At 34.5% G+C, this 9375-nt stretch overlaps 1 protein-coding gene across 3 annotated transcripts; it reads left to right on the forward strand.

Moving 5' to 3' along the window:
* Nucleotides 1–1344: 1344 nt before the first annotated feature.
* On the forward strand, nucleotides 1345–8919 carry LOC11429087 (urease). 3 transcript variants are annotated; one of them, XM_039831608.1, is made up of 19 exons: nucleotides 1347–1598; nucleotides 1726–1799; nucleotides 2265–2310; nucleotides 2665–2770; nucleotides 2970–3115; nucleotides 3651–3761; nucleotides 3950–4113; nucleotides 4215–4411; nucleotides 4502–4587; nucleotides 4674–4782; nucleotides 4977–5116; nucleotides 5269–5406; nucleotides 5520–5611; nucleotides 6003–6132; nucleotides 6225–6383; nucleotides 6716–6883; nucleotides 7595–7729; nucleotides 8129–8200; nucleotides 8304–8919. In XM_039831608.1, the coding sequence occupies exons 1-19, from the start codon at nucleotides 1473–1475 to the stop codon at nucleotides 8523–8525; spliced, it is 2421 nt and encodes an 806-aa protein (XP_039687542.1). In that variant the 5' UTR covers nucleotides 1347–1472; the 3' UTR covers nucleotides 8526–8919. The 3 variants fall into 3 exon arrangements, 2 of the variants coding, with proteins under 2 accessions (XP_039687542.1, XP_003601811.1); XM_003601763.4 differs by having other exon boundaries at nucleotides 1348–1598; nucleotides 4215–4587; XR_003010433.2 differs by lacking the exon at nucleotides 8304–8919 and having other exon boundaries at nucleotides 1345–1598; nucleotides 4215–4587; nucleotides 7587–7729.
* Nucleotides 8920–9375: the final 456 nt, after the last annotated feature.

The raw sequence follows: 9375 nt of genomic DNA on the forward strand, positions 1-9375 counted from the left end.
CCCTGGGATGAATCCAACTTTTTCGAATAGCCTGAACATATCTCACCAAGATATCATCTAACTCAATCAATCCTTTGAAACTATATTAACCAAGTACAGAGTACATGGTTCTCAGATCATCGTTGTTTAAAAGTTTCGTGTTGGTGAATCAAACACATCCATCTGAACCAATTGACGAACGATGATACTCAATACTAGTCACCCTTGTATCATTGTAATTGAGACAACTGTTCATTTCGTGCAATTGGTCTTAGAAATTAGACATTGTAATATCAACATTAATTATAAACAAATTGGATTTCCCCTTGTGGTAGTAAACTACAACTAGGTTAAAGTTCATTATGATTGGATAAGAGTTCATTATTTTATGTTGTTCATAGACCCGTCTGGGTTACACAGGGTTTCTCCGATTTACTTGCATGTCTGGTCTGATGAGTCGACAACCTGCTCACACCTCCGGTTCGACCAACAGTCTGATCTAAGTTTTAAAACACTAACGTCAATTAATAAATATGACAATTCATACATTTTTATATTTGTCAATGACATGTCAATATATTATCGACAATGGATACTAATTAACTTCTTAATTAATGACAAGACAAATAATAATTTTTGTCCCCAAGTGTATAACAAGTAACCACAATAAAAATCCATTAATGTAACAAAATTACAAAATAACTTTTGATTGTACAATGTTACTCAAAATAGTCATAGACAAGAACAATCCATTCATATTTTCAATTAAGAAATACTTACATCTATCATGTCTACTCTTTGTTTTAACCCACCACACTTCAACCCCCAAGACAATAACGTTAAAGAAAGCATTTCAATTTTAACCAACAAAGCACACAATCATAATTTTTAGATCTTGTTAACGAGTGCCCCAGAGCACTCTTTAAGGATCCCAAATTTAAAAAATATTCTTTAAAAAAATTAAATGTTATAAATTCCAATACACTGATTACACAGATTTTCGTAAAAATTTGCTATTAAAAATATTTAAAAGTGCTCCAGAACACTCGTTAACATTTTCCATTATTTTAATGCATTAAAAACTATCGTGGTTTATCATACGAGACTAAAATAACTATTTAATTTTTTTTTGAAAGAAAAATAACTTTTAATTATATGGGTGAATGCGACGTTGAGTGGGCAGTGCTCCAGGTCCAAGAATAAATCAATAAATAATGGTGACCCACACGTGACAGAAAGGTTTGAGAAAAGATTTGTCGTTGGTGGAGTTGTTTCATTTGTTTTTGTCTGTTCAGGATCTCGTTTTGCACAACATAATTAATAGTAGTACTATGTTGTTTATGTACTTTCTACAAAAAAAAAAAAAAAAAAAAAAAAACACAATAACTAACTAAAATCTCTCCGCTATAAATAACAACCATAACAAAAAACACATCATATTTTCCAACTTTGGGTTTTCAATTTTCACTGATTTGAATCCCCTCTTTTGAGAAATGAAACTGTGTCAAAGAGAAATTGAAAAACTACAGCTGCACAATGCTGGTTTTCTTGCTCAGAAACGTCTCGCTCGTGGTTTGAAACTCAACTACCCTGAAGCCGTTGCTCTCATAGCAACACAGGTTTAGTTTCCTAATTCTCTTGTATTAATCAATTTTCAAACCTTGCTTGCAAAACAATGTTTCTACAATTGAATTGAAGATGATACTGATTGAATTTTAATTGTGTTTTTGTTATATGCATGCATAGATTGTGGAGTTTGTTCGTAATGGGGATAAGACTGTTTCAGAGCTAATGTCTATTGGGAGAGAACTATTAGGAAGGTATAATTATGCTCTCATTTTCATCATCTGATTCTGTTTTGACTTTTGACCTTCCTTGATCAAAAGTTTTGTATCTTAAATTGTTACTCTCAGAATGATTTGGTTATTGAAATTAAAATCTATATTAGTTGAAGAGAATTTTATGAATAACATCATTAAGTAGGGTAAATTAGTTCAGTTTTACTTAGATTTTGAATTACTAAATATGAAGGTTTTATTTAATAGGAGGGATTATTATTCTTTGGTAGAAAAAGCAGAATTAGTTTTTTTCTATAATAAAAACTAAGAGTTAGGGGATGGTGCCCCAATCTAGTTTTTTTCTCAAATAGCACTTACAAAGGGATTTACGTTTACCTCCCTCCGGAGGCAGCATAGAGGCTCAAACTTGGGACCTCCAAGTCCAAAACCACTAGACCGAACCTTTGGAATTTTCCTGTGTCTAAATATGTCTTCATGTTTTAACAGGAGACAAGTTCTTTCAGCTGTTCCACATCTCTTGGAAACTGTTCAGGTACTTACTTTTATGAGATTGTTCAAAAAGCAGTCTCTCAAATGGCTTTATGCATGAAGTCAGCTCAGTTAACTTGTTACTATTGCAGTTTTTCCATCTTTTGTGCCAAAAACTGTTGCAATTTTTTCTTTCTTTTTTATTTATGATTCAAAAAATATCTTTTTGATATTTTATTGGATATATTTTGGGTTCTTTTAGTTTTTTTATCACAATTCTTAAAACTTCAAAGGGATGCAGCACAATTTTTGCACATGCTAGAATCTTCCTCGACTTCCTGGCTCATACAGAAACAGAAAGAATTTGCACATGCTAGAATGCTATGTTCATAGTTTTATAAAAAAAAATTGAATGTAGGTTGAAGCTACCTTTCATGATGGGACTAAGTTAATCACGGTTCATGACCCAATTGCTCGTGAAAATGGAAACCTTGTACTTGCATTATTCGGTTCTTTTCTTCCAGGTATGCCTTTATTATGTATTTCTGCTGAGTGCTTCCATGTTTTGAGCATATGCTATTTGGTAACCACTCTTAATTGTGTCTTTGCTTAATTTAAATTTAAGACAATAAAATTCTTATGTATTTATAGTAGCTGTTCATAATAAGCATTTTTCTATTGTTTATGTGAAAAGGTTTTGATGGATGGAAATTGTGTTTACAGTACCTTCACTTGATATATTTACCGAGAACAATGAAGATAATGTCATTCCTGGTGAAATAAAAACTGAAGATAGAATGGTGATTCTTAATGCTGGAAGGGAAGCAGTCTCTCTTAAAGTTGTAAACAATGGAGACAGACCAGTTCAGGTATTTTCCGGCACATGTTGCACACCTAGCACCTTATCATTTTCAATAGGTTTTTATGCTTTTTTAAAAAAGAAATGCATTTATTCCAGATTAAAAATGCTTGAAACATGCTCTAGTTACACGTAGTACAAGTGTTTTTAAATGCAGTAAGATAAGTTGTGCACATATGAAATAACAAAGTGATGTCAATGAACGTCACTAAACCAGTATTGGTTTTTGTGAATTTGTTTTGTTATCAATTATGGATGATTTAAACTGTTTGTTGTCTGAATATTTGAATTTAAGAATGTGAATCTCATTCACCTTTTTGTACCCGAATCAACTATCCTTGGATCATAGTTAATTCAGGAAATAGAATCTTTTGGGCTTTTGATGTCATGTTCAATCTAGTTATAATTCTTGAAGCTTGTCAAACATTAACATTAAAATTTTACTGTCTCAAATATTCCAGCTAGTTGACTCCTTTCTAATTCTTAGTATTGTCAATAGAAAATAACTGAAACAACCATTTTACGATATTTCTGAAAATTTCCAGGTTGGAAGCCACTATCATTTTATTGAAGTAAATCCTTACTTAACCTTTGATAGAAGAAAAGCATTTGGCAAGCGTCTTAATATAGCCTCTGGGACTACGACGCGCTTTGAGGTATAATTCTATGCTTTTGTCTATTTTTTAATTTACCACAGTAATTGTAATGTATAATTCATTAAAAAAATTGCACTATTTTTTTATTCAGTGCCGGTCTCATGTGAGCAGGCTAGATGCAACCTTTGGTAAACTATTTCCTTTATTAGATTACAAACCATTAATCAAAAACCATTTACTCTTGATAGCCAGGGGAGAGTAAAAGTGTTATACTTGTAAGCATTGGTGGTAACAAAGTCATCCAAGGAGGTCACAACATTGTTTGTGGTCCAGTTAACGATTCCAAATGCATAGCAGCCATGGAGGCTGTGAGAACAAGGGGATTCAAGCATAAGGAAGATGAAAATGCAAGGTTTATGATTTGTTATTTAAGTTATTGTTATATAAATTTGTGTGCATCTTTGCCAATTCCATGTCTGAGAAGATTTCTTACCTCAAATATGAATTTCCTAGGGAAGGTATTACCGGAGAAGACTATTCATTAACTAAATTAATTCCTCGAGAGGAATATGCTAACAAGTATGGTCCCACTATTGGCGACAAAATTCGTCTTGGTGACACTAACTTGTTTGCGGAAATTGAAAAAGATTTTGCTGCCTATGGTGATGAATGTGTTTTTGGAGGTGGGAAAGTCATAAGAGATGGAATGGGTCAGTCGTGTGGCCATTCACCTGATGGCTCCTTCGATACCGTTATAACAAATGCTGTGGTCGTTGATTATACTGGAATTTTCAAAGCAGATATTGGCATTAAAGATGGCCTTATTGCCTCAATTGGAAAAGCAGGAAATCCAGATGTTATGCACGGTGTTAATATGATCTTTGGGGTAAGTTCCTTTCCAGATATCTGCGGCAATGGGTTGAATTCCTTCATTATCTTGATACAGCTTATATTGCACCGTCCCATATCTAGGCTAATACTGAAGTTATTGCTGGAGAGGGCTTGATTGTAACAGCTGGGGCTATAGATTGCCATGTGCATTTTATATGCCCTCAATTAGTATATGAAGCCGTATCAAGTGGTGAGTTTCACAAAGTTTCTGTTGAAAGGGCTTACTTACATGAGTATTTTAAATATTTAATGCATGCTCTAGTGTGCTGGAATCATGACTGATAGTAAATTAAAATATTATTTTGGCTGTGCAATACAATATCTATATGTACTGTAGGCTCGCTTAGTGGATTTTATCTAGTCCTTTTTTTCTTTTTTATATAGGGATCACTACACTAGTGGGAGGAGGAACAGGACCAGCAGATGGAACGCGTGCTACAACTTGCACACCGGCACCTAATCAGATGCAAATGATGCTGCAATCAACAGATGACCTGCCTCTGAACTTTGGTTTTAATGGAAAAGTTCGTTTTTCTTCTTTGCTTGTATATAATGCTTGTTCATTTTCTTTTTTTTGTTCAGTTATTTTTCCTCATCTCTGCTCTGCTCAATTTTGTGTTGGACCTCTAGAATACGTTAAAGTTAAATAATTAAAACTTCCATTCATTGCTTTTAGGGGAATTGCGCCAAGCCTGATGAATTACATGAAATAGTCAAGGCTGGAGCTATGGGACTGAAGCTGCATGAGGATTGGGGAACTACACCAGCCACAATACACAACTGTTTGACTGTTGCAGAACAATATGATATCCAGGCACAATTTTCTCCTTAATTTCCCTTCTGGTTTTTTGTCCACTCATTTAGTGTAATACTCTCATCTTTACATTGTTCTGTTTATTTTTTTATTACTAACTTGTACGGTAACAGGTTAACATACATACTGACACCTTAAATGAATCTGGATTTGTGGAACATACAATTGCTGCATTTGAAGGAAGAACTATTCATACTTACCACAGGTATATGCTAACTTTGAAAAAAATCAGACAAAGGTCTGACATGATTGCTATATTTGATAATTAATTAGTGTTCTAAGAAAAACATCCATTTTAATGTTATTTGTAAAGTTTTTTGTATAGAAGTATTGCCATAGCGATAAGAAACTAATTTATAACTTCTTGCTAGAACACTGGTTTCATCATTTATGACTCTGATCTTATCTGTAATATGTGAAATCTGAAATAGGTAAACTCAAACCTTTGTTTTTCCCATAATAGGATACTCACTTCTATACATACGTATATGCTCATACTCATCATATTGTATGCTCATATCTTGCGGCCCATCAGAATTGAACATTGGATGACTTTTTGGTTCCGTTTTACTATTCTCTATTACTTTCCTGGGCAGTGAAGGTGCAGGTGGCGGCCATGCTCCAGATATCATCAAAGTATGTGGTGTGAAGAATGTCCTACCCTCATCAACAAATCCTACAAGTCCTTTTACATTAAACACCATAGATGAGCATCTTGACATGTTGGTACGAAAAAAGAAGAAAGAAAAAAAACAGTCGTAAAATTATAATGTAGCTTAAGTCATTTTGATTCTTATTTTTGACTTGATGATGTACAGATGGTCTGCCATCATCTTGATAAGAATTGTCCAGAAGATGTTGCATTTGCAGAATCAAGGATAAGAGCCGAGACGATTGCTGCTGAAGATATTTTGCATGATATGGGTGCAATTAGCATTATTGCTTCTGATTCGCAGGCTATGGGTAGAATTGGAGAGGTCCATCCTTTACTCAAGTCACCCCGTTTAAATTATACTCATTTACTATGAAATAAATAATTTTAGTGCTTGATAAATCCCAAAAAAGAAAAAAATAGTGTGTGCCAGCAGCATTTCTCTCAATTTGTTTGAAGGTCTTTCTTGTCATTGTCTCATGTAGTCTTTGGAACAGCACCTCATATCTTACTGTTATTTATGTGACTATAGCTGTACAAAATTCCCATATTTTCTTTTTGCTTTCACTTTCTCTTAAAAAATTTACAGTATACCCTTGAAAATTTATAATAGTTTTGTATCCTCGAGGTTAAATTGTCGAATGATTTCTTTCTTAGGTCATAAGCAGAACTTGGCAAACTGCCAATAAGATGAAGTCACAAAGAGGACCACTGCAGCCTGATGATTCAGACAATGACAACTTTCGAATCAAACGTTATGTTGCAAAGTACACTATAAATCCTGCTATAGCGAATGGTTTGTCACGATATATTGGTTCAGTTGAGGTATGTTGTTTGATTTTTCGTCCTTCGTCAATCCAAGCATGATTTTAAGTGGATAATAACATATATATACAGGAAGTTATTTTGATACTTCCCGTGAAAAAACATCGTTGTCAATGCTATCAGAACTTATCCACCTATGATCTATAGCTTTTGCAAAATCATGGTGGCTCACCATGATTTCGGCAAATCGACTATGATACCAAACATGCACTAAAGATACAAAGTGTTATAAATAAAGCTGTAGAGTATACACCAAGCAATTTACTGGCTTACCAAAAGTCAGACCTGATTTTCAGAAATCCAGCTTTCTCACTTCTGATATGTATGTCCATAATTGGAAAAATTAGCAGTATACTTTATAAGTAGTGCTAATTGCACAATACTTATAAGCAGTATACTCATGAATGTTCATTCAATTGCTTCCTTTGCAAGTTCTTCACCAAAAACCCTTATGAGAGTGCTTCACTGGCTTCAGGACAAGACAAAATCTTGTCACATTGCTGCATCCATCACAATTTTGACGAATCGGAATTATCTCAACTTCATCATTAACAACTACGCCATCACAGACTTCAACATCATTTTTCACTATTGTACTTTTAACTATTGAACTTTTGAACTATCTGAAATCCTCATTGAGCCCACTATAAAGCTGTGCATTTAAGTGGGATTTTTTTTCCTGCCTCATTTCCGTTATACCTAGTCTTGCAGGTGGGAAAGTTAGCTGATCTTGTATTATGGAAACCGTCCTTTTTTGGAGCAAAACCAGAAATGGTGATCAAAGGTGGTGACATTGCATGGGCTAACATGGGTGATGCAAACGCTAGCATCCCGACACCTGAACCGGTAATGTTTTCTTATGTCTTGATATTAGACGTCACACTTAGCATAGCTCATTAATTGTGTAAATATAAATTTAACAAATTTAAACAAAATAAAATATGAAATTAAGAGATCCAATTATTCAAATGAAAGTTCTCATTAAGTAGATCAAATCTACAAAATTTGTACAATTCAAAAATTTGATGCTTCGTATTTCACTATATCTGATATGATATCTAAATTCAAGTAAATGACTGTTGTGAAGTCGCATCCCTGCAAAGCATATGTATGCTAAATTTGACACACACTTATGTGATGTGAGATAGAGCACAGCATGGGAAGTGTATATGTAACCAGTCTTTCTAGAGGTGTTTAACTTTAATCAGAAATGCTTCAACTAAACTGGGAAACCCGATTTTGCAGGTGATTATGAGACCTATGTTCGGAGCATTTGGCAAGGCTGGTCGTGCAAACTCTATTGCTTTTGTGAGCAAGGTATGCAACCTTTTCTTTCTCCTTCTCTTTCACATACACACTCCACGCACACACATAAACCAATACAGATTCACCTCACACATCATTGCTCTGTCACAAACAGGCAGCTTTGGACTACGGTGTAAAAGCTTTATATGGACTTGACAAGAGGGTGGAAGCCGTGGACAATGTAAGGAAGCTCAGCAAATTAGACATGAAACTGAATGATGCCCTTCCAGAAATCACTGTGGACCCAGAGACATACACTGTCACCGCAGATGGAGAGGTTCTAACCTGCGCTGCAGCCACCACTGTTCCACTTTCTAGAAATTACTTCCTCTTCTAAGCTCGAATTGTCTTCTGCACTGTGAAGTTAGAACTGGATCACCCTTGTCCAGCAAAAAACCGTAAGAGCCATTAATGCCTTAGAGCAATGTTATTTGGGCATAGAACACCGATATTGTATCCGTACACAATAATACATACTTGAGTTAGTGTCTTATGGATCCGAGGAGAGAAAAAAGTTTGACCCAAGGATAGAGAAAAAACCAAAACAGTATGTTGGAAGTCTTTTTATATGGTATCCAGTGTCAACTTCTGCGTCAAAAAATCATTTCCCAGTAACATATACATTAGGGCTGGACTATGAAGCACGGATGCGGACACGGACAACGGACACGACATGTACACCGACATGTCGATACCGCTAATAATTTTAAAAAATCACATAATTCAGTGTAGTTATATGTGTCGGTGTCGGGCTGGATCATCTCTCGTTGGAAAAATTGAGGAAGAATCTGCATCTTTCAATCTCTTAATCCTCATTTCTTAATACATGCATTCTCGCTTAACATGTTAGACAGAAAAATTGAGGAAGAATCTACATCTTTCAATCTCTTTATCCTCATTTCTTAATACATGCGTTCTCTCTTAACATGTTAGACATGCATTCTCTCTTAACATGGACCTCATTTCTTAATACATGCATTCTCTCTTAACATGTTAGATGAGGCATTAAGATTTAACATGGAAAAAAAGCTTAAATGCTCATTTTTTTCCCTTCTGTTAGGTTTCCGTTAAGTTTAATAAAAAACGTTAAGTGTGGGCACGTGTCACCCTGTCATTGGCTCTGAGAATTTTTTTTTTACAAACAAATTTTTAAAAAAATAAAAATAAAATTAATATTATTTTATTTT

The sequence above is a fragment of the Medicago truncatula genome, chromosome 3 (assembly GCF_003473485.1).
Source record: "Medicago truncatula cultivar Jemalong A17 chromosome 3, MtrunA17r5.0-ANR, whole genome shotgun sequence".
In the NCBI taxonomy this organism is placed as follows: domain Eukaryota; kingdom Viridiplantae; phylum Streptophyta; class Magnoliopsida; order Fabales; family Fabaceae; genus Medicago; species Medicago truncatula.

Coding starts and splice junctions, on each gene's coding strand:
- LOC11429087 (XM_003601763.4), top strand. CDS start 1,473: ATGAAACTGTGTCAAAGAGAAATTGAAAAACTACAGCTGCACAATGCT. Junction 2,771..2,969: donor ATTCGGTTCTTTTCTTCCAG/GTATGCCTTTAT, acceptor TTGTGTTTACAG/TACCTTCACTTGATATATTT. Junction 3,116..3,650: donor ATGGAGACAGACCAGTTCAG/GTATTTTCCGGC, acceptor GAAAATTTCCAG/GTTGGAAGCCACTATCATTT.